This window comes from Cynocephalus volans, chromosome 2 (genome assembly GCF_027409185.1).
Source record: "Cynocephalus volans isolate mCynVol1 chromosome 2, mCynVol1.pri, whole genome shotgun sequence".
Classification (NCBI taxonomy): domain Eukaryota; kingdom Metazoa; phylum Chordata; class Mammalia; order Dermoptera; family Cynocephalidae; genus Cynocephalus; species Cynocephalus volans.
In genome coordinates, this window is record NC_084461.1 from 61,541,133 (window position 1) to 61,566,367 (window position 25,235).

General features: G+C 37.0%; 1 protein-coding gene across 2 annotated transcripts; it reads left to right on the forward strand.

Annotated features, from left to right (window-relative positions):
• Positions 1-16,028: 16,028 nt before the first annotated feature.
• Positions 16,029-23,272, forward strand: BTF3 (basic transcription factor 3). Of its 2 annotated transcripts, none has more exons than XM_063086364.1 (6): positions 16,029-16,161; positions 16,734-16,802; positions 19,911-20,024; positions 20,361-20,562; positions 21,985-22,041; positions 22,966-23,272. In XM_063086364.1, the coding sequence occupies exons 2-6, from the start codon at positions 16,734-16,736 to the stop codon at positions 23,010-23,012; spliced, it is 489 nt and encodes a 162-aa protein (XP_062942434.1). In that variant the 5' UTR covers positions 16,029-16,161; the 3' UTR covers positions 23,013-23,272. The 2 variants fall into 2 exon arrangements, with proteins under 2 accessions (XP_062942434.1, XP_062942433.1); XM_063086363.1 differs by lacking the exon at positions 16,029-16,161 and adding an exon at positions 16,184-16,399.
• Positions 23,273-25,235: the final 1,963 nt, after the last annotated feature.

The following is a 25,235-nucleotide window of genomic DNA, read 5'->3' on the forward strand; positions in this document are numbered from 1 at the left end:
AAAGTGTAAATGCAAATCACACCTAGGTTTCAGAAAACGAGAACTGGGTGGAGCAGGAACTCAACATATCAGCAGGCTATGTAAAGAAAATCTTAGGGATTTCAGTTCACTACTCAATAGACTTCAGCACTTCATTCAGGCTTCCCCCAGACTATGTTACTAGATGAATGCTTTCTAAAACAGGGCAAGAGATGTCTTTCCTCTCTACTCTGTGTCAAACTATAATATTCATATATGGACACCTCATTTTGACAACAAACGGGAGGGATCCAAACAAGGGAAACGGTGTAGTGAATAAGATAGTGCCTGCCCCTCAAGGATTCCTAATGCAATGGAGGGACTGAGTCTGATGAGTGCCAGGGAAAGGAATCTGAGGTTAGGTGTAGCCCAGGAAAGGAAAAGCTTAGAAGGGTGATTGGTTGTGGAGGGAATATAATGACTGTTTGAGGATCTGTCATTGAAAGAGAAATTAAATCTGTTTGGTATGGGAAAATTAGAATCAATAAGTGAGATTTACTGGAAGAGAGAGTTTAGTTATAAAAGGAAAAAGCTGCTCTTAAAGCTATCAGAAAATGTATTCTTAATGGGAGTAACATTTTTCCCAAGGAAGTAAAAATTGATTCTTGAGGGTTTTCAAAAAATCTCAGATATTACAATGGTTTGTGGCCCTCCACAAATCTTATCCCTACCCAATAAAATCTTATTCCTTAGTATTTAATTTCTCTTGTTGGGCTTTCTTAGGTATCACATGAGCAGCATTGGCATTGACAGGGAAGACGCACAACATGTATGCAAGATCAGTACCAAAACTATGGTGAATAGATGCTTGTGACTGGAAAATTTTCTCTCAATTGATCACTCAATTTCAGAGTTATATTACGAGAGGTGGCCTGTGCATGTGCATTGGCTGCCATTGGCTGCCTTGAGTGTATTGTCTATGTTTGATCCTCAGGGCTTTTGCAGCTTTTGTGTGTGACTTAAGCTTTGAGAATTAAATTAAAATAGTCTGTATTTTACTATTTAATTCTTCCAAAGTTATTTAATTGTTATTAAATATGTCAAGTGCTGAAAAGAAAAATGTCAACAATATCTGAATAAATATCAAATTTCTAGTTAAGTTAAAGTTATTTTCTCATATCAAGCAAAAGTTAAAAGTTAGTATTTAGGAAATTAATTATTTTCAACTGTTTTGCTGAAAAAATAAAAGTTTTGAATGATTTTTAAGAAATTGGTTACAATGCTATTATTATTATTTACTTATATAAATTGCCAATTTGTAATATAATTTGATACATTATAAGTAAATAAATTATATTGAGTTACTCAGCAAATACAGTTATAAAGATAAGTTAAATGGTAATATCATTTATTTTCTATTTAACTAAAATTTCAACTTAAAATTTTATTTTATTGTTTTTAACCATGTTTTGGATAAAAAGAGTAAGCATTATACTTATTCTTCTTACGTATGAAGCATAAATATACATACATTAACAGATACAGTATATCTGTGGTATTAAAAAAATTCACAGGTTGGGAGGCAATTAGGCAAAAAATGTTTTAAAAAGTTCCTTAGGGTAATGAAGTTTTTTTAAAAGTTGAGAAACTCTAAATTAAAGCTATCTAAGCATTTTAACAGGAAGGTATTTTGTGTTTTATTTGCCAGGATGAATCCTAGCCAAAATTTGAAAACAAGAATGGACTTATTCACACTCTCTTCTTGTCCGTTTCCCCTTTCTTGCTATTTTTCTACCCCAAGTTGTTGTATGTCTTCTGGAAAAAGACTCTTTTCCTTTTGAGAGCCATAGTCCCACTCCTTTAGATGGCACTTCAGTGATGGCAGGTGACCCAGGCTGGATACTCTTTTGAACCTGAGACACGAATCCTGTACCAATATTTTTGGTGCCACCTGTAATTTCTTGGTTAAATTGTGAATTACTGTTTATTTAAAGGAATGTGTTTTCTTTCTTTTATGCTGACACCTCCACAATGTTTGCCATATATGTTAAAACATATAAATTAATTGTGTGACATGCGATCATTATCAGGTTATTTATCATCATTAAGGTGCTATACCCTAAAAGGCAACAAACATGAATCTCTATTTATGAAATTCTAATCTAACCTCCAGGAAAAAAAACTATTGCTAATTTATGTCAGATAAATAGAAAGTGAAACTGATTTAGATACTTTTATTATAAAATAAAAGTCCTCTACAAACATTTTTAAATTGAACTATTAATATTGACTAATACATATTAAAATCTGCATGTAAAGTTTTAATTAGTGCATTCACTAGCAACAAAAAATGTTCAGTATTCCCCATGAGTATATCACATTTAATACTTCAGAACTTAATAATCTGAAACAGTGAATTATTTTCACTTCTAAAATACTTTGTCCTAAAAAAAAAAATGGAAATTCATATGGCAAAGATACAAGCAACAAAAGTGGTTTCTTTAATTCTCTTAGTGCACAATTAGTTATCAGTGCCCATTTTTCTATGGACACAAATTATTGAACAGCACACCAACTAATGGGAGGTGAAGTCACAGCCTATCATTTTATTAGCCTCAAAGACTTATAGTTAAAAATGGGATTGTTCAGGAGACTTGAATTGACTGGGATGATTTAGTTTGAGATACACTATATTTATGGACACACAAATGGATAGATTCAGGAGACATCTGAAGGTACAGGCCTGGGAATAAGAGGGCTAGCCTAGGGTTTGTGACACAAATTGAAAAGTCAAAAAAGACTCAATTATGAAGGCTCAGAAAATGGCTGAGTTCTTGGGAGGAGAGAGAGAGAGTGAGAGAGAGAGAGCTCAAGCAAGTTCAGAGGGTCCTGTAGAGAGTCTAAGGACAAGAAGAGAGGGAGAACCTAAAATGGTAATTGAAAAGATGAGCTAAAAAGACAGAAAAAAAAAATCACATCTCAAGTGCCTGAATCTTCACAGCTGTTGAGAAGGTGGGAAAGGAAGTCTTATAATAGAGATTTTGCTGAACAGGCAACAAGGCAATCTTTAAGTTACATGTTACATGTTAAGACAGCTAGTGGGTAGGACTTTATTTTGATCCCAGTTGATAGAAGACAGAGGTCTGGCATCTGGTTCTAGAACCAAGTATGGCCACTGTTTCAGAGCAGCTGCCAGTCAAGCCTGGACCAATCTATGTAGGAGAACAGTGACTTGCCATCAGTTGTGCATTCAGATTTGGGAGGAAGTGGAAAGTATCAAGTATTCCATTCAAGTCACATGGAAAGAGAGGGTGTTTTATATATTTTTTAATGTACATATTTTGATACCTATTACCATAATATCAGCAATATTTGTTATATCCCAAATTTCTTATAAAATTTTAGCGTGGAATATTACATCTGTAATTAATAACAGTCTATAGAGCTGTCATGTTTTATATTAACAAACTAGCTATTTTGTTTACACCTAAGCTACAGCTATCAGCTTAATAGAGTTGAAGGCTCTTAAAGGGAACTACTTGACCCACTTCAGAAGTCTCCATTGATTTAAATAATAGACCAAGTCCATCAGGAAGAATAGCTTTGAATTGTCTACAGCCAGACCTATTTAAGAATTTGCTCTACTCTCCCCGACCCCTCACCAAGTTCTACACTTCATTCTGGCATTGGCTTTTATGGCTTATTTCTAAGTTTAACCCTCTCTTGTTTAACACTCTTCAGGACGCCCCCATTCACTACAGTTAAAGACCCTAGCATTTCTTCCATGGTCCCTCATAATGGCTCTTTTGTCTTTGTAGCCTTATCTTCTACCACTTCTCTACGTGAAAGGCTTTGAAAATTCAGTCATTTATATACCATCTTCACAATTTTTGGCATTCTCAAGTACCAAATGAACTATCTACCTAGTATTTTTTAAATAGATCAATTTTAATTACTTATAGGTTATTTTAAAAAGGAAACTTTCTATCACTACCAAAAATAGCAAATTAGCTTCAATTGCCCTGAAGTGAGGTGTTGTTTAATTCCACCTAGATAATGCTGCCAGCTGAAGCTTTCAGTTTAAGTCTCCTCTCTCTTAAAAATGAGATGAGCAAATGTTCCAACAGTGTTACACGCTAGAACCACAAATGTCTTTCTCCTTACAAAAAAAGGTTTTCAAAATAATTGAAGAGTATCATCCTATTCCTATGTAATGACTTATTTGGCTGTGAACCACCTAAAATCTGAATATTAAGTGTAATAAATGTCCCAGGCTTTGAGAAACACTACTCCAGCCTTCTCAAATTGCCTTGCAGTTTTATGCTTTCTTATTCTTATCTGCCTAAAATGTTCTTCTTTCATTCTTCCACTCGATTCCTTCAGCCCTTCGAAACTCAGGGAATCTTCCCTGATGTGCTGTTCCAGGTGAAGTGTGATGTCCTTGTATTAGTTAGGATTATCTAGAAAAACAGAACCAATAGGACAAACACCCATACACATACACAAACGAATTCGTAACAAAATGAGGAAATAATCATAATAATTACAGTAACTGGTCATGTGGTCATAACTGGTATTTATAATCACCTTCTTCCACTACACACTGTATTCCCTTTGCCTTCAGCAAGCCCCTCAGTTGGTTGTGGTTCTTCACCTGGTGAAGTGACCCAAACCTTCATTCTTGAGAGGTCTGGGCCATTAGTAGTCCTGCCTGCATTACATGGTATTACTAAGAGAATCACTAAGGGATCTCCTCTATTCCAGACACACTCTTTCCTACCTCCACTGTAAAGTAGTAGTTCAATTTCCCCTTCATAGTTAGGATCAATCACCCCAACTAGTACCATAATTCCCTTCTTTACTTGTTGACTCACAGGCATGAGGAGACCAAAGTGTCCAGGTGGCCGTCCTAACTTCTAGTTCAATGAAATTGTTGTTTCTCCTTGTGGAAGCCTTCCTTCCTCTGGAACTAAGACCTCTAGGCCAACAGAGCATAAAGTCATGAAAATAAGAAGCAAAGATTTTGCTGGAGGGTTACTGGGCTTAACAGTAAATGGTGCCACTCCTATAGAAATAGGAGTGGATCTTGATTCTTGGATCTGTGAATCCTGGCTAAGGGAGAAAGAGCACCATATATTGGATGCTGGTTCAGAGCATACACTGTATCTGGAGAACCTTGTCCCAGCCCTGCAAGGTATTACCACCTAGCAGGGCTCAATATCCCCATCCCAGCTTACAGAATCCCACTGTTTCTTAATTAGTGCACTCAATTTAAAAGTAGACACCACCGACCAGTGCCAGCCACACCTTAAGTGTCAGCATTTGGACGTTTGTACCAGCTGTTCCCCTGGCTCAGCTGTCCCAAGCTGCTAGGTAGGGGCTGAACTTATCTGACCTCAGCCCTGTTCACTGTACCCAGGGACTAGCCACTGGGGCTGGTAAGGAGGAGCTCCAGGCTAAAAAAGAAACTGCCAAAACAAAAAAACAAACAAAAAATCAGTAGATATTGATTTTTGATTCACAAGGGTAAGAGTTTAATCTGTACTGTAATTCAAGCAGTCTCAGGATGAGATTCTGTGTTTGACTTTCAGCAGTCTCAGCCTTGTGGAGATAAGGGTCTTTCAGGGCTTACAAAAAAGCCTTAGGTTATTTATACAGTGCTTGAACTGGGAATTCAAATTTCTGAGCTCATCTTCTTTTACCATTTTGTCCAGCAACATTAGGAGCAACCAGCCAACCTTATTATATTCATTAGTTTTCTAAAAATGTGTAAAAGTGTCATGTGTACAATCACCTAGCTCCTTGCCTTGTTAATTAGGAGTACCCAATGCACATATTTTGTTTATCTCTATTGCCAGATCACACCATGAACTATCACTGCTCTCTTTAATACTGGATATAGAGTCATTTGCATCTTTAAATCTAATCAGATTAGTCAGTTCCAGAAATCCCAGAGCCAATTCAGAAAACTCCTCCTTAAAATTCTGTTCCTCTAGAGCCACTCCTGGTACCAAAATGCTTCCTCAATACTTTGCTTGTATTAGAGCACATAACACTATATTTCACTTATCAATTATTTGTGTGTCTCCTCCACTAAACTGGGAACTTCTTTAGGGCAATGTATTAGTCTGCTCAGGCTGCTATAACAAAATACCATAGACTGGGTGGCTTACACAACAGAAATTTATTTCTCACAGTTCTGAAAGCTAGGAAGTCCAAGATCGAGGTGCTGGATGATTCAGTTCCCGGTGAGAGCTCTCTTCCTGATTTGGAGTTGGCCACCTTCTTGCTGTGTCCCCAGGTGGCAGAGAGAGTCCTAATGTCTCCTCCTTTTCTTAGAAGGGCAGTAGTCTTATCAGATTAAAGCCCCGTACTTATGACTTCATTTAACTTTTATCACTTCCTCACAGGCCCTATCTTCTAATACAGTCACATTGGGGGGCTAGGATTTCAACATACATATTGTGAGGGGACAAAAACATTCAGTCCATAACAGGCAGGGCTAGCTCTTTCATCTCTGAGACCTCAGCACTGTATAACAGTACCTAGTCACTCAGTACATGTTTACTTCTCCACACATGGATAAATGAATAAATAAGTGCATGAATGATTCACTGTATCCGTAGGAGCATACTAAGACAAAAGTTGTCAAATTTTAGTATGTAATCAAAATTACCTGGAGAAACATGGTAAAATTCAGCTTCAATGAGTTTGGGAACTTATATGATTTATTAGCTCTCCTGGTGACTGTGATACACACTAAAGTTTGAGAACTTTTTCAGGTGAGAAAATGGGTTCAAAGAAGTTAATCAATTTGTCCAACATGACTTAAGTGAAGGTAAAACTGGGATAACTCAGGGTAGTTTGTGAAGGTTTCGATTGTCCTTATAATGTGCATTAGAAGGCTACTTATGATAGAAATATAAAGCTATGCTTCTGGTCTAGACAGTACAACAAATATACAAACCCATCTACTCCTTATTTATTTAAATCAACAATGAAGGATGAAGTCTGAAAATTAGCCATGATACATAAATATCACAGATCATGGTTGTAATTTAATATGGGTTTGATACAATTGTCATTCTCTTCATATGTTCAGTGGATATGTGCTCAAAACAGACACTATTCTGCAAGAAAATGAGGGAATATAACATTTACATTTTGAATTATGCAAAACTACTGGAGAATGAAAAACATTACTCTCTACCACCTGATTTACATATTCTAGCAAAAAGTATATTATTCTATAGGCACTACCCAAAGATTAGAGAGTAATAAGGAAAAACAGATGCTACAGCCCAGACCTTGGCTCTAGTTTTGATTTTGATTTAATGATGCTAATTTTTGCAAATTAATTAGAAGAAAAACCTATGACTATAGAGAATCTGGAAAAGTGGAAAGAATTATGAATATCCCACCTACCACTTTAATGCTGTTCTGTAATGCTCTAACATATAATAATCCACTTTATGTTACCAATTTATATGATCTTTTTGCAGAGAGGCTTCAACCACTGTTTGTGCTGAGCTAGGAGGGCCAGAGTCCAACTCAAAACTTTTCTTTCTGGTCTTTTATAGAGGGCCTTTCTAGAATTTATGTGGGTGAAAAAAAAAAAAAACAACCTTGATCTCTATCTTACATCATAGAAAAAAATTAGAGATGAATCATAAAGCTAAATATAAAAGCTAAAACTATAAGAAATGGAGAATATCTTCATGAGGTAGATGAACACTTTTTAAACAGGAGGAGAAAAGTACTAACCATAAAATTACAAAAAAAAATGTATCTCTTTTTTGAACCGACATTCTCAGTTTCTGTAAACATTAAAATACTCATTTGCTTTATCCTACAACATACAGAAAATGTTTCTACTTCACAATAGCAATATTACAACTAAGAATAAGACTACTGTATTAGTGTTCTCCAGAGATAGAGTGTATGAGTGAATATATATATAGTGAATATATATAGTGAGTGAATATATATGTATATATATACACACATCCACACAACCCCCCCCCCCATATATGTACATATAGAGAAAGAGAGAGAATATGAAATTGGCTCATGCAACTATGGAGTCTGAGAAGTCCTATGATCTCCAAGCTGGTGGTTTAGCTCCAATCCAAGTCTGTAGGCCTGAAAACCAGGAGATCCAATGGTGTGAGTTCCAACCTGAACCTGAGTCCAAAGTCAGGAGAAGACTGATGTCCCAGCTCTAAGACAAGCAGAGAAAAATTCTCTCTTACCCACCTTTTTTTTCTATTCAGGTCTTCAATGGATTGGATAAGGCCCACCTACATTGGGAAGGGCAATCTGTTTTACTCAATCTTACTGATTCAAATGTTAATCTCATCCAGACACAAGCTTATAAACATACCCAGAATAATGTTTGGCCAAATATCTGGGCACCCTGTGACCCAGTCAAGTTGCCACATAAAATTCACCATGGCAATTACTGAGTGAGGTTTAATTTTTTTCCAGTTCTTTTTTCCTTTAAATATATTCCCTAAGATTGAACAGTCTGCATACTGTGTTCAAAAATCATTTGAAATCACTCTTCATGTGACAATTTTCACAATGTGATATACAGTTAGGTTCCTTTGTTTCAGTTTGTTTTCAATTTTAGCATTTGCTTTTTTCCTTTTCACTTCAATTTCAGTTTTTAATGTACAAATGGTTAAGAAGCCAAAACTAACTGAAAAGGAATACTCTGAGAAGTCTTGTTTCTACCCCTATCCCCTCTACTTTGTTTCTGCTCACATCCTATAGGTAAAAAAATTTTTAATTTCTGGTTCTTTTCCCATTGTTTTCTCTCTCCCTCTCTCTTTCTCGCTCTCTCTCTCTTTCTCTCTCTCTCTCTCACACACACACACATACACACACACACACACACACACACTCCTATTTTCCTTTTCTCATACTCAAAATGTAGTGAAAAGGTAACATATTCTATATGCTATTCTTCATTGCATAGTACTTTTCTTAATGCTTTGGAGACTATACGTAATTTGAATTTGTTCAACTATTTCACTTTGATTTATACACAGGGAGAACAGTTACAGATCCACCTAGAGGTAATGGTAAGAGAATAGGATACACAGCCTATAGTAGTAATTGTTGCCATTTGTATTAGTCAACTATTGCCACAATATTGCTGTGTAGCAAACCACCTCAAAACTCAATGGCTTACAATAACAACAAGCATTTATTCTCATCTCATGGGTCTGTAGGTCAATTGTATGAGCTTGGCCAGGTAGCCTTGCTTAAGGCTGCAGATAGGGTTCAGCATTGCTCCACATGTTGATACTGGGGCCCAGACCCAAGGGGTATGGCTATCAAGGAAAAGTCAGGAGAAACCATACAAGCACATTTAAGATCTCGGCTTATCCCACATTTGCTAATATTTCACTGGCAAAAGCAAGTCACTTGGAAAGTGATGGGCAGACAAGTATCTTCCACAAATGGTCAATGGGAGAGTGAATCGATATTAGCTAAAAAATAAATTCCAACTGTCCCCCAGTATAAGGGTGATGCATCCTTTCTCTCTTCTTCCTTCCTTCTCCTATTTTGCTTCATGTAGTCTTTGCTCCTGTGAATGCTTCTGTTCTCCAGTGACTTTGATGGCCATTGTCTGTCAGTTTGGGGCTGAGGTTGATGACAACTGAAGTTGGGGAACGATCAGTTCAAATACTCGTTTATATTAAGTGATGCCTCAGACTAAGATAAATATCATCTTTCCTGATATTTTGACCTTATTCTTATATTTTCAAAATAAAAAGTCAAGGAAACTTTGTTTTGTTTTTTGTGTGTTCTGTATAGCTCAAGTATGTAAGATGCTTAAGAACTAGGGGAAGAGATAGAGGCAGACTATGTGTGACTTTCTAGGTCATGTGAAGAGCCTAGATTTTATTCTAAATGCAATGGGCACCCATTGGAATGTTATAAGCATGGGAAATTTAATTTGCTTTTTTAAAAAAGAAATTGTTGTGTGGAGCTTGAGCTGCAGGGGGAAAAGTGGAAACAGGGAGGTAAGTTAGGAGGCAGTTATAGTAGCCCAGGTGAGTGATAGTGATGGTTTGGGTTAGGCTGGTAATAGTAAATATGGTTAAGTGGTCAAATTTGGAATATATTTTGGAGATAGGAGCAATAAGATTTGCTGATAGATCTGATGTAGGAGGCTACAGGAAGAAAGAAAGAGTTGACTCTCAAGTGTATTGACTTAATGGTGGAGGGGAAATATTGTTCTGACTTAGACATGGTATATTTGAGGGGTCTCTTAGTCATCCTGTGTATTAGTCCATTTTCTGTCACTTATATCAGAATACCTGAAACTGGGTAATGAATAAAGAAAATGAAGTTTATTTTTTACAATTTTGGAGGCTGGGAAGTTCACAGTCCAGGGGGTGCATCTGGTGAAGGCCTTCTTCTGGGTGGGAACTGTCTACAGAGTCCTGTGGTAACCAACGTACCATATGGTGAGCATGGCATCAATTACAGAGCTAACCTTCTCACTTGTTCTCCTCGTAAAGCCATCAAAACCATACCTATGACAACCCATTAAACCATCAACTCATCACTCCATGAATAGATCATCCATTTGTGGGGGCAGCGTCCTCTTAATTCAATCACCTCTTAAAGGCTCCACCTTCCACCACCATATTGGGGCTTACATTCTAACATGAGCTTGGGGGAACATTCAAACCACAGCATCTAGGGAGAGATAATAAGTGAACAGTTGACTGAATTTTTACTAGGCATCAGGTACAGAGTTGAAATAATCATATTCCTTAGTAGTCAACAGCATAGTATAATGGTTATGAGTACAGACTATGGAGCAGACTGCCTGGGTTCACTGTTTCAGCTTTGCCACTGACGAGCATTGTGGTCTTAGGTAAGTTACTTAACCTTTTTGTGCCTCAGTTATCTGGTTCTGTAAGATGGGAGTAATAGTACCTACTTCATAGAATTGAATGAATTCATATATGTAAAGCACTAAAAACAGTCCCTAATGTATACTAACGACTATATAAACATTAGCCATTATTAGCACATTGTCATTTTTCAGTCCATGCAAGACCATCTTGTTGACTTTTCTTCTTCTCTGATCTTCACTCCCATTCTCTTCCCCCCAAAATGTATTAAATATTATTTAATAAACTCACCATAATATTAAAATGACATATTTAAATATGCATATATCTTTGTATTATATATCATATTTGTGTTTTCCTCTCAAGAAACTTTATCATTCAGTATAGCAAATACAGAGAAGTGTACACACTATACAGGTCAGGAGACAGATTCTTGCTCCACACCCTAGAAATCTTCCATGTGCTTACTACCAATTATTATCCCTTTCCCCCAAGAATAACCACTATTCTTTCATGATAATTAATTCCTTTTCTTTTGAGTTTTATCACTTAAGCATGTATCCCTAAACACTATAGTTTTGCCTGTTTTCCTTTGTTTTTCTTTTTTCTTTTGATATGTCTCTTAGGTCTCTTTTAATCTAAAGATTCCCTTACCCCTCTTTTTTGCCCTTGGAGTTTGTTAAAGAGACCAGATTAATTGTTCTATCATTTCCTGTAATCTGATTTCTACTGAATCCATTCTGTGTAATAATTTAACTGTTTTTCTGTCTTTTGCATATTCTGTAAATTGATAACTAGATTACCTTGGGGTAAAAATGTTATCTGTTTCTGTTCCACAAGAGTGTGACAGATTTAACAGACCAGGAGATGTTTGCTATGGCTAAAATAGGAAAGAGATTAAGAATAGAAACTATAACACAACTGGGAATCCATCTAACAAAGAATGCATAAAACCTTCAGAAAGTTTTAAAAACTACTAAAACATATAAAAGATTTGAAAAATAGTTGCAATATGTTCATGGAGATGGAAATTTGGGAGGACAGGATAGATGGGTACTCAGTATCCACTCTAATTTCTTTCAAGCTTGCTTCTTATACTAGAAAGTTAAAAACTACATTTCCCAGACTTCCTTGCAGTTAGGGTTCTAGAGTTTGAATTATTTCTGCCAATCAGGCACATTTAAGTAAGAGTTGGAAGGTGGAAGTGAGACTAAAGTCTTCTTCCCACTGCTTTTTTTTTTTTTTTGCTGGCAAGCATGTTCATGAAGATATTAGTATTTTCTGCAGCAGCTTTCCAGAGCCCAGTCATTAGCCTTGTGGGTGTTGAATAGTAGTTGCTACAGTGTCTACTTGATTCATAAATTGTAGCTACAGTGGTGCATTCTTAACATCAATAATCCCAGTTGTGGGATCCTGATTCTCCATCTTCCTGATCGATAGGGATAGTGGCAGCAGCTCCTCGACAACCTAGTTCTGCAATATTATCCTGGGACTCATTTCTGATAGCCCATTCTAAAGCCCACTCCTCCAGCCCTTAACAATTTTCTAAGCACCAAATCTCTGTATTAAATCCCTATATATTTAAAATAGCCAGAACTATTTCTTGCAACTGAATGCAGACTCATACAATAACTAACGAAGATATAAAAGCTTCCCAAATTAGACAATCCCAATCAAAAATTTAAAATAATTAAGCAACCTAAAATGTATATGGAATAAATGTCTGCAAATATGTCAACTTCAAAAATGGAAGGGGGAAAAAAAAAAAGGTAATCACCATACCACCCTACAATTAAGAATATTGAGTCTACATATTAATTTGATAATTAATCTATATTAATTAGTAGATTAGTTATTAATTAATCAATCTAATTAATTAGTAATTAGATAATTAGTCTATATATTAACTTGATAATTGATGGTGGGTGATTGGACTATCGGAGTTTATTGTTTTTACCTTTATGTATCTGAAATTTTCCATAATAACATAAAAATAATATTAAGTCTAGAGGTCAAAAGGAGTCAGGGATGGAATTATAAATTTGGGAGCCATCAAAATAAAAATATTTAAAGCCATGGGACTGGATAATACCATTTAGAAAGAGAGACAGAAAAGAGAACAGAGGACTAAAAAAGTGAGAACTCAATATTTAGAAGTCAAAAGAGGAAAATAAACCAAAGCAGACTGAGGAGATGCCAGCAACGTAAGAGGAAAACCAGGAAAGTGAGATGTTTTGGAATTCTGGAGAAGAAAACGTTTCAAAAATGTAGAAGTGGCCAAGTGTGTCAAATGCTGCTCAAAGGCTAAAATGAGAACTGAGAATTTATCTTTTGAATTTGTCACACTGGAGGTTCAGACAATTCTTTGCAGAAATTCTGCTAGAAAGGAGAGCACAAAAATTAAGTAGTGGCTGGAGAGAAACATAGGTCAAAAGAAGCTTTTTTGTTTTGTCTTCTTTTAAGATACCTGATACTAAGGCATACTAGTGTACCGGTAGAATGATGCAAGTGATTATGGAAAACAGATAAACAAGAATTAACACCCTGAACAAAATAAGCAAAACATGACGGAACACTTCCATGTGCAACAGGAGTGAAGCCAATACTGTACATATAGGTTCAGATACATATAAGTGGATAGATTTGGTGCAGAGAAGATGAAGTTGTGTATGTCTATTTAACACCTTTTACCCTCTAAGCCTCACTTTCCTCACCAGTAAAATGGGAAGGACCAACCTCATAAGATTTCTGTGAGGATCAAATGATTAGAGTGAACACTCACTATTAACCTAGTGGGAAGTTATTGCTTAGGCTCCTAGTTCAATTCTCCATTAACTCAATAGAGTTGTCTCTCATTTTTCATTTAATAAAATACCACAACTAAAAATAACTATGATGGATGTAACTTAACCGGGTTGAGGGTGTCGGAGCAGGGTTTCCTGAGCCATTTAAACTGAGAGCTAAATGATGTATAGGAATTAATTTGACAAAAGTTCAAGGAGGTTTAGAAACTTTTTTTTAAAAAAAGTCTATTTTGGCTATCAGGCAAGGGCCAGATCATGAAGCAATTAATCACAGGGGAACACTCCTCCTGAGTGATCTCCTAAAACCTCTCGTGGGTCAGAATGGGGCTCCATGGCCCTTAAGAAGTAAGCATAATATAAACTAAATATTTTGCCTCTTGCTGAAGCCAATTCAAGTCCAGCTGAGATAAAAAAAAAATTCACGGACTTTGATTAGACCATGAGCTATAAACCAAGGAGGGCAAACAGGTTTCACCTTTCTTGCCTTCTCTATTGACAAAGACCATCTTAACTTCTGAGTAAATGATTCTTAGGCTTGTTCAAGCTCAGCAGTAAAGTGTGGGAGCCAATTATCCACATTTGCCATAGACATTGGGAGCACATAGGAAATGGTGACACGAGTTACTCTTTTGGCATCCCTGAGCTAAGATGGCAACACAGCAACTTTTTAAAAGCAAAAACAAACAAACAAACAAACAAAAAACCCCTTTATTTTTGAAGGCTGGTATAAATATTAGCAGAATTGAAATTTCCTGACCACTCACAAAACAAGGAGAAGCAGCTGAAGTCAAAAATCAAAATAGTAAATCTGTGATGATTTTCAACCCGGTGCAAATCTTCAAAATTACAAATGAACGAGAGAAAAGTGGGAACCAAGGGAAAATGAAAAATAACCAGCAACATTTCCTGAAAACAGGTGTATAAAAGGTGAGTCAGGTGGCAGGTTACATATATAGAAACTTGTTTATGTGAAAGCTCAGAAAACATCACCTGACAAGGAAGTATCAAATGCCCCAGCATAACATGGATGAAAGGGAAAAAATTGTTCCTGTACAAAGATATACATTCCTTTTAAAAGGGGGAGTATTTCTATATATTTTGTAATATCTCTAAAGCAACGAATAGTGCTGATACAGTCATTTTGACCTTTATCATTACGACAATGATCCATATAGTCTAACATCACACCCTTTTCTGTACTAAGCAACGTTGTTTTTTTAAAAGAAATTAGCTGTTACAATTATTTTTTAAAAAGCAATACAGCTGCCTCACTGGTTATTTTCTTGAGACATCTCAGTTTTAACAAACTTAAATGTAAAAAGTATTCAAAAACAAAATAAAAAAAACTTGATCTTAATTGGAGTTTGCCCTTACACAAGTTTTCTTGCTATGTAAGTTGCATTTTCTGTAGATAAGATTTCAGACTCACTTTTGAATATGCAAAAACATTTCATAGCTAAGACCACAAAAGGGCTGATCAGGAAGTGTTATTTAAATTAGCATTTTTAATATCAGTGGTTTTAAGATTGTCTTAAAGCTTGTCCTGGGGTTTAGCAAATTTTAACACATGTTTAGTTAGTCTCTCCAAACACACAAGGCGCGAATTCTTCTAATTGAAGTACTTAGTTAAGAAAAGTAAAGTTTGTTCAACTGTGACTCACTAGTTACCAAATTCATGCCAATTCGATATCAAGGAGTCAACTTTCTGCCTTTTAAAGAAACAAGAAGGTAATCATGTCGACCAGTCTAAGACGGTTAGCCATCTGCTGAACGTGCTGAAATGCAGATTACCCGGTCCCACCCCCAGTTCTACAGAACTGCTTTTTGAGGGGTGGAGGTTGGGGATGCATTCTGAACATGCTCCCCAGAAATTCTGAAACACGGTGCCGCAATCTACCAAGTCACTTAACCTTGGAAAGCAAAATTAGCTTGTTCTTAACAAAATGTTTTGGTAAAGGCTCATTCAGGACGAAGGGGAAATTCTACAGTTCTCCAATCGACACCATCCAGGGATGGAGATATAATAATATACATAAAGAGGTGAGCACACGCTGGGCGCCCCAAGGGTTTCAGGCCAACGAGAACAGGCCCTTTTTTCTGCGGGTAAAGAACTCGGGATCAAGGCCCAATGGAGACTGGGCAGACTTACTCAACCCTAACTGTGCAAAGAACCACGCTCTCTGACCCCTCTGTGGCTCTTCCCAGGGATACGGGCGGCGCCCCGAGCCTAGAATCTGTCACGGGCACTTCAGCCCGCCGCCGCCGGACGAGAAGGAAAAGGGAGAGGCCGAGACGACCGTCACCAACGCCTCGGCGCAAAACCGCGCGTGCGCAGCGAAGGGCCGCGCTCGCGGCGAAGTCAGTTTCCTGACTTTTGGAGGAAGTGGCGTTGCGTCAATTCTGGCCTCCCTCTAGCTGCCATCTTGCGTCCCCACGCGTGTGCCTATTCTCAGCTGGTCTGCCTGAGACCCCCTGAGCGCCAACCCTAGTCCCCCGCGCGGCCCCTTTTCCGCTCCGACAAGGTACAAAAAGGCTGTGGAGGCCGGCGTGGGAGGAGGACGGGAGCGGGGGCGGGAAGTTCCCGGAAGGAGCGAGACAGGGAGGGACAGGGCTAAGGAGAGGAAGGCGATGCGACGGACGGGCGCACCCGCTCAGGCTGACTCTCGGGGGCGAGGTCGAGCCAGGGGCGGCTGCCCTGGGGGCGAGGCGACGCCGTCTCTTCCTCCACCTCGCGGCGGAACCCGAGGACAGGAGCCTCAGGTACCGCCAGGATTGCGGAGAGTGGCCGGGCCGGGGAGGCCCTGGCTAGGCCGAGGCCGGGCCAGGGCCAGGGGTGGGGGGTGCTGGCCAGGCGTGGGTTAGAGCCCTTGTTGCGGGCCTGCAAAGAGCGGGGAGTTGTGGGGGAGGGGTGGGTAGGCGGGTGCTCTTTGGGCTCCCTCGAAATCGAAATCGGAGCTTTGCGGGGTGGATTGGGGATCCAGGCCTCGGCCTTTGTAGGACGTTTATTCCCCTGCTGGTGTCTTGGGAAATAACGAGCATGGAGTGCTAGAGTGAGCTAGACCTTTTCTTTGCTGAAGACTTCCTCTTTTTCTAGATGAAAGAAACTATAATGAACCAGGAAAAACTTGCCAAACTGCAGGCACAAGTGCGCATTGGTGGGAAAGTAAGTTTTAATAGTTCTTATGCTTTAAGGTTTAGGGTCTTTTAAAAATTCCTTTTGCGTTTCTAGTATTGTTTGTATGCCACTTTGTTACAGAATTAGCAAATCGGGGGGGATGGGGAAACGGGGGTCAGATATGAAAAGAACACATGAAAATATTCCTTTTTGTAAGTATGTTTATATTTTCAGTGTTACAGTGTATAAACAGAACAAAAGTGTTTCCTAGTTTAATCAGGAAGAAAAATGTGTCAGTTCAGTTAGGTTGTTGTGCACATCATACCCTTAACTTGTTTCAGCTTAGGTTGTATAATGTCAGTGGTGGTTTTTTGTTTTAACAACTAGGCTAACTCTGAATTAGTTGACAGGTTTCTCCTGTTACACTTAATACAAGTTTATCTCTCTTGTAAATTAAGACTTTTCTGTAATGCTTTCTGAATTAAATGCCATTCAGGGTAGTTGTATATTTTCAAGGATATTTGAAGATTGATTGATTGATTGATGAGTTTAAGAGCAGTGACAATTAGATTTGAAAATTTTAACCAAGTAGATATCTTGTCTCTTCTGACTTTGTATTACACTAAAATAAAACTAAGGGAATGAACGTGATTTTTAAATGATCTGGTTTTGGTTAATTGGTGTTTCCTGGTGGATGCTAACTAATCCTCTTCAGGGGAATTGTTTTTTGAACTTGCTTTTTAGTTTGTTTTCTAAATATTTATTTAAATCAGAAGTCCACTCTACACAGAGGTCTACATAGTTGTATTTTGTATTGTGTTAGCACATTCCTAGTATTTAACAAGGTTGGGTAACTTGTTGGAGCAGAGCATGTCTTTACTTGGTAAAACTTGTAAAGCTTCCATCTCAAGTTTATTACCTGTTGGTTTTTCCCAGCTTTAAGCATTTACCTCAAGTGGAGTCTACTGTGAGGTAGCCAAAAGTTGCACATAGACTAAATAATAAGATGCAGCTCTGTTAAATTACTGGATTTTGCCAGCAGTGAGTTTATCCTGTGTTTTGTTTTGTTTGTGTTTTTTTTTTTGGCTGACGATAGTAGTCTTCAAATCCATACACATTAACAACATTAGGTATTTCTTGTCCTTTTTAACAATGATTATCAGACTATGGCCTTCGAGTGCCAGAAAAACTCATGTTCTTGTGGAGCAGGGTCTGGATGCTCTTATATTGGTGTTTTTAAGCACTATTCCTTTTGGTACAGAGTCAGAGAAGTAATTTGAATAATGTGCTTGTGTACAATTTTTTTGTAGTTACTGTGATCTTAGGCTTTAACTTTTGAGAGACATTACTCTAGAGTAAAGGAAAGTCTTGAAGTTTTCTAGGACTTTTAAAGTAATATAGGAACTTTGTATCCTAACATCTTAATAGTACTTGTTAGGCTAATATGGAAAGTATTTCAGTAATAATTGTAATAAGGAAACATTTTCTATGCCTTTTAAGAAAACTTATTTTGGGATGTGAAATTACATGAGTTAATTTTGCCTTACAGAAAATTGCAAGTGTTAGGTACTTTTAGGTAAATGTTATAAAAACCGTTTTTTCATTATCTAATCAGAGCACTGATAATAACTTAATTATTTAAGTAAAAACTGAGCTGTACATATGTGAAGTATATGAAACCTATAGAAGGTGTACTGGTTTTGTTTTTAGAATCTTAATAGTAGTTCCTTAGAATTTCTTAGGATTCTTTGGAAACCAGGTATCTACATGACCACTTCAAGGTAATTTTTGTTCTTAAACATTTTGCAGGGGTTTGGTAACCAATATTTTTTTGTCGCTATTGATATTTTCTTCAGTTAAACTCTAATTTATTTAAGCCATTACTATGTTTGGATCCTGAGGATATAAAATTGAAGAAATTTAAAGTCCCTAATGGGGGCTTTCAGCCTAGTAGTGGAGACAGGCTTTTTCTAAAAAATCTGTTTTCATAGTGTAATATACATGGTGCAACAGAAGCATTTTCAATATATAGAGATGACAGTGATTCTGCATGGGGAGTAGTTGCAGAGTTTAGGGAAGGTACAGAGGAGGTAATGGCTTGAATAAGATTTTAAAGGTTGAATAGAAATTGGGATAGTGCTTTAGGGACAGGGAGGTATGTAGTTGGTGTTGGTTGGGGGATAGGTAGGTGGTTGGGTGGTAGCCTTTCCTTGAGTGCCTTTAATGAACCAGATACTGTTCTAGATGCTGGCTTTATAGCAGTAAACAGAATAGCAGCCCTCCAGCAGCATACATTCTAGTGAGAGGAGACAGACAATATAATGTATTTATCTCTTAGAGTAATAAGTGTTATGAAGAAAAATAAACCAAGATAGAAAGAAAATGATGAATGTAGGAGTTGCTGTTTCATATTGGGTGGTTGAGAAAGGCCACTCTGATAAGGTGGCATAAGAGCAGAGATCTGCACTGAGGGAGGGAGCCGTGAAGATGTCTAGGGGAAGAGAGAAACAGAATGTGCAAAGGCCCTAGGGTTATAGCCTGCTTGGCCTATTTGAGGAACAGCAAAGAGGTTTATTTGGCTAAAGATTGAGTATATGTGTATGGTAGGACATGTGGTTGAGCGAGGCCTATTAAAGGCAGGACAGACTGTAGTGGTCTTGTAGGTTAAGATGAGAACTTCAGATTTTACTCTTGGGTGCTACAGATGTCTATATACAGACTTATTTGGTTATTTCATACATTATCTTGTCCGTGAATATTAATTTGGATGTTGGTTTTTCTTTAATGTAAAAACACAAAAGTTTGGACATTCCAGACATAGAGCTCTTCTAAATGAGGCTTAATTTAAAATGATACATGTCACCTCTTTGATCACTTTTAGAACAAATAGTATAAAGAGTAGGACTTTGAAAAGAATATTGTTTTATATATCTGACAAAACTAGAGATTTAGAAGTTATTAAAGATTTGTAGACAGTTCCTTTCCTTCTTTTTGCTTCCATCTTTGCCTTAGCCTGTCTACTCACTGCATAAAAATGTTTTTTTGTTTTCTTATACAGATCCGAAGGGTCGGAAAAGAATTAGAAACTGTTCCCATTTGAAAATGTCTGTTGTTATGGTATAAGTGTGCTGTTTTCTCTTTTTCTCCCCATTTTAGGGAACTGCTCGCAGAAAGAAGAAGGTAGTTCATAGAACAGCTACAGCAGATGATAAAAAACTTCAGTTCTCTTTAAAGAAGTTAGGGGTGAACAATATCTCTGGTATTGAAGAAGTAAGTGTCAAATTTTGTTTCTCAAAAAAAATGACATTTGGCTGGGGAAAGTTTTAATGTTCATCCATTAAGTGATTTTTTTTTTTTTTTGACTCTGCTTCCAACGAAGTATTTCATATCCCACTAGTCTTATGTTTCTACTCTGTTAATATCAGTAAGATTGCTAAGTATGAAAGTGATTAATGTGCCCATTCCATTCCAGGCAAAATTTCACCTGTGCTTCACAGTGAAGTACTAGATTAGTTAGTCAGACTTTAGTTTTTGTTCAATAAAACATATTTTGGTTTTAAAGGGATTTTGGTGGGTGTTGCTAATATTAAAAATTTTTCTTTATAGGTGAATATGTTTACAAACCAAGGAACAGTGATTCACTTTAACAACCCTAAAGTTCAGGCATCTCTGACAGCGAACACTTTCACCATTACAGGCCATGCTGAGACAAAGCAGCTGACAGAAATGCTACCCAGCATCTTAAACCAGCTTGGTGCAGACAGTCTGACTAGCTTAAGGAGACTGGCTGAAGCTCTGCCCAAACAATGTGAGTTTCCTAGTAGTGGTTTTACTGGGGGGTTACTCATATAGCAGCAGATTTCTGTGACCTCAGGACTCAAAGTAGATGTGGATATCTTTAAACTTGGAAATGCAAACTTTAATCTAAAAAATAAATTTCTAACTGATTTTTAAGCACATGTTCTTGGCATTTACAATAATTTATACAGTTTGCTGTGATCATTGTACTTGATTTAGTAGAATGTTTTCTATTAGCTTGCTTGGTTTAGATCACAGCCTTAAATTTTACTCTTTTTTTAGCTGCAAATGATGAAAATGTTACTTTTGGGCTTTGCTGGTAATTACTTATAGTTTAGAATTGATTACAAAATCTATTAGTGTAAACTATCAGATTTCTTCAGTTGTATCTATATGATTGGTATTACCAACAGTCTTTTTTTAAAAAAATGGCCTGCCAATATTCTGGTGTTTTTGACTATAGTATGACAAAGATTTTTTTGTTCAGAGCAGAAAATAGTTTAGTTGAATAAGTGTTTATCAGGGCAGTTGTAACTTTACATTGAGGCTCTTTGCTTAAAATTTTGAAGAATGTGAATGCAGAAACAAGTCAGAGACTTCTTACATGGTTTATTATTAGTCACCCATGTTTTTCTAGTATTAACTCACTCTGCCTCAGTTTATATTTTTATTGTCACATTGAGAGGCACAAGACTGTCTCAGGCTTTCAGAACTAAAGTAGGCCTTTGAAGTATCCTACTGAGGCTAGTACATAACTCTGATGTGTAGTTTATGTTCTTGTTGATAAAGGAAAGTGGATACTTACCACTCAAAGACACTTAGTTTTTTGATCAGTTTTTCATTTCAGTAAATGTTTGTTGAGCATCTATCTCCCTTATGCCACTCACAAACCACACAGTATTTGAGAAATCCGTCTCTTCATTTGCCTTCATTTGATATGTGGGTTTTACCTACACCCTGATGGCTCCCTTCTGCTTTCATACTACCTCAGGGCCTATGGTGGGGCAGAGGCATTGAAAAGATAGGTATGGGCTGGCCCATGCCTCACTTGGGAGAGTGTGGTGCTGATAACACCAAGGCCACTGGTTCGGCTCCCTGTATAGGGATGGCCGGTTCTCACTTGGGAAAGCGTGGTGCTGACACCACCAAGTCAAGGGTTAAGATCCCCTTACCGGTCATCTTCTTTAAAAAAGAAAAGAAAAGAAAAGATAGGTATGGAATTTGGTTTGTTGGCTGCTACTAGTATCCTAGGCCATTTGTAGATATCAGAATATCATGTTATATTAATAGTACTATAGATGATATCCCAAGTGTTACTTGTCATCATAAATGTAAGTTGTAACAACACTTGGAGTTTCATCTGTTCTTTTGGTTAATGTTTATTGAAAACTTAGGCCAATATATGAGTAACATTTACATTTCCCTTTTATAGCTGTGGATGGAAAAGCACCACTTGCTACTGGAGAGGAGGATGATGATGAAGTTCCAGGTAAGAACCTTCTCTTGTGGTTAACCTAGAGAATCTTAGCAGGGGAGAATAAAGAATTTTTACACTGCAGGAAAAACCATCTTGGGTGGGTGGCAATAAGTAAAAGGAGGGAAAGGGGGCCATGGATCTCACTTAGAATGAGAAAAATAATGCAGTGTTATTTAACTGGGAGTTATGTTTATAGATTTGGCTTTTTTTTGTTTGGGATCCCAAGGACGTCTAGGGTATCTGACTTTAAATTACATATTGAATAAAAAGTGTGTATATTGTGACCTAAATATAGCTACCTATAGATCACAAAGGACCCTTGTTTCCTAATTTAAAATTCATGAATTATGAGAAGGTATGGAGAATTGTTTTGAGTATTTTGGGATAAAACCATTCTAAAATCTGTAGCAAAATAACTCCTTTGGCAGTCATGAGGCATTTTCTCTTATTATCTCTATTTTTGGATAATTTACTTTGTAAAACAAATATTTATTGGATGAGAGAATCACTAGACTCATAAGTATTCCCCTTTGCTCAGACAGATGTCCTTAGGAACCCAGGAACACTCCAGAGTCTTGTGTCATGGTATTCTTTGGTTCTGCTCTCGCATATTGACCAATGTATTACATTGTTTAATTTTAATTCTTGTGGGATGGGAATGGGGAGGATATGTACATATTCTTTACACACAGTATTTACATCGTTGGCAAATGAATGGCTTTTTCTTGTATTAATTATATCCCAAAACATGAACTTCTAGATGTGCCAGGTGAATAGTGGTCTCATTGGAAATAAAAGCAAAGTGTTTAAATGTAATCCTTATTTAATTGTAGGATATATTTTGAGAACATTTCCTTATCTCCTCATAAGATCTGATCATTATTTGCAAATTTGGCTTTTTTTTTCAGAATTTCTACTTTTTTTTTCTTTTTCTAGATCTTGTGGAGAATTTTGATGAGGCTTCCAAGAATGAGGCAAACTGAATTGGATGAACTTCTGAAGAAGATAAAACTTGAAGAAGTTTCTGGGAGCTGCTATTTTATATTATGACTGCTTTTTAAAATTGTTTAGTTTAAGGATCTAATAAAATCTAGATCTCTAATATTTTTAAACCCAAGCCCTTTGGACACTGCAGCTCTTTTCAGTTTTTGCTTATACACAATTCATTCTTTGCAGCTAATTAAGCTGAAGAAGCCTGGGAATAAAGTTTGAAACAAAGGTTAATAAAGTTCTTTGCCTAGTATATCGTTTTATTTTTTATTTCATTGACACTGATATGTAAGCAAAGTTGTTTATAAAAAGCTAATTATGGCATGTAATATGGCTGATAAACTTTGATGGATTTTGATTCAAGATTTAAAATCACAGTATAGTGTAGCAAAGATATTAAAGTCCTCATGTTTGAAAGCTTTTTTATCCAGCAGTCCTTAGGTCTTCCATGGTTTATGTAGTGGTAATAAACATAAGATGAAAGTAGAGTATTCCTTAGTGGGTAAGCAAAGGGCTTTTTCTCTTGATACTGTCCATCTTAATTGTAAGCATATGTTAAGTGCCTTATGACTGTTCTCTCACTTAGTTTTGTCTCATTTAATCCTCAATTTATGAAGCAGGGACTAGTAGCTCCATTTTGTAGGTGTAACCTGAGGTTTATAGCTGCAAAAAAGTGAAAGTAGTTAATATCCAAATCCCTTCTTTGTAGGATATTCTATAAGGGGTCTAGAAAAAAGTATAGTAGGAATGTCTCTTGGATCACTTTCTCTTTTCCTTGAGTGATAACACTATAAATGAATAGGGCTACTTTTGGGTTTTTTGTGTTGTTTTTTTTTTAATATACAGTAAAATTGAATGTATATAATTTTAAGAATTTTAACATGTAACATGTACTGAAGAGTTTCATCATCTCAGAAAACTCCCTCAACATAAGGCTACTTCTAAAAAAAATTGCTTAAGCAATCATCTTGAAGCAGATACAACTTTAAAAAATTTACAGTTCACAATTAAAACGATTATATAATCTGCAAGGCCAACTGAAGAAAACTTAGTTTCTACTTGTAACAATTCATTTAAAATTTTCAAAGCAATTTGCAAGTACCTTTTGCAAATACTGTACAGCTATATCTAAAAGTTACTCTTAGTGAGTTTACTGTACCAAAGAAGTTCTGTGTAAAAAGTATCTGTGTATGTTTACTTTGTATCTTATCCAAAGGCTATGTATCAGTCTTGTTAAAGTACACTGCTACAGTAACAAGGCCCCTGAAGTCTCAATGGTTAACCAAATTACAAGAACTAATTGCACTTTTCCGGATTTGTGGGTCAGGTTGGGCTCTGCTACATCTTCCCTCCTGGTCCCACACTAACAGGGCAACCCCCAACTGGGATGCTCCAGCTTCTTGGCAGAGAAGATGGTGGTCATGTGCTGGCTAATGTTACTCACAAATGTCACTTCTTAATGTAACTGACCACAGCAAGTGGAATGGCTAAGCTGGAGGGCAGTGGAGTGGGAAGGTCTGGAGTGGGGCCTGCAGATTTGCATTTCTGATAAGTTCCCAGGTGATGCCGATGCTGCTGCTGGTCTACTGGCTGTACTTTGGTAGCATGATTATTAGAAACATTCTCAACTCATCCCAAGAGGTATTGTGGTGACATTGACAAGCTAATTAGCTTGTGAAGAATGTCACTATCTGATTTGTCTTTGCAGTTTGACCTAGATCTATAGGAAAGAGACTAAGTAGAGAAGTGCAATAGATTTCCAGGCTGTTTTACAATACATCATCCCAGGGCAATTTGCTTATAGTGCAGGTGCTGGCTAAAGTTAAGCCTTTTATGCTCAGACCTTTTTTGAACAACCTTTCCCAAACAACCTCTGAAAGTGTTATTTCTTTGGTTCATCGTTTAAATGATAGGGTGGCTGTGGATTAATAGGAAGGGCTTTTCTTATAATCTTTTCAATATCAGAGTAGGGAGAGTTATGCTACGGATACAAATGACCAAAAATCTTTGTTACTACAAAGGTTTGTCACACTTGATGTCTGTGATTTGCTGTGGTTGGGCTCTACTCCAGGAGCAGCCTTTATTTGGATCATTGCCAGTATAATGACAGAAAGAGATGACATCCAATCAGCTTGTTCTTCAAATTTAAGCTGGAAAGTGACGCACATGTTAGTGATCAAATTTCATCAATCAGAGCAAGTCACATACATAATCAA

Bases quoted from the DNA above. Each gene is read 5' to 3' on its own strand.
- BTF3 (XM_063086363.1), top strand. From the start codon at position 16,268: ATGCGACGGACGGGCGCACCCGCTCAGGCTGACTCTCGGGGGCGAGGT. The intron at 20,025-20,360 runs GTAAGTGTCAAA...TTTTCTTTATAG, and splicing joins ATATCTCTGGTATTGAAGAA to GTGAATATGTTTACAAACCA. The intron at 22,042-22,965 runs GTAAGAACCTTC...TTCTTTTTCTAG, and splicing joins GGATGATGATGAAGTTCCAG to ATCTTGTGGAGAATTTTGAT.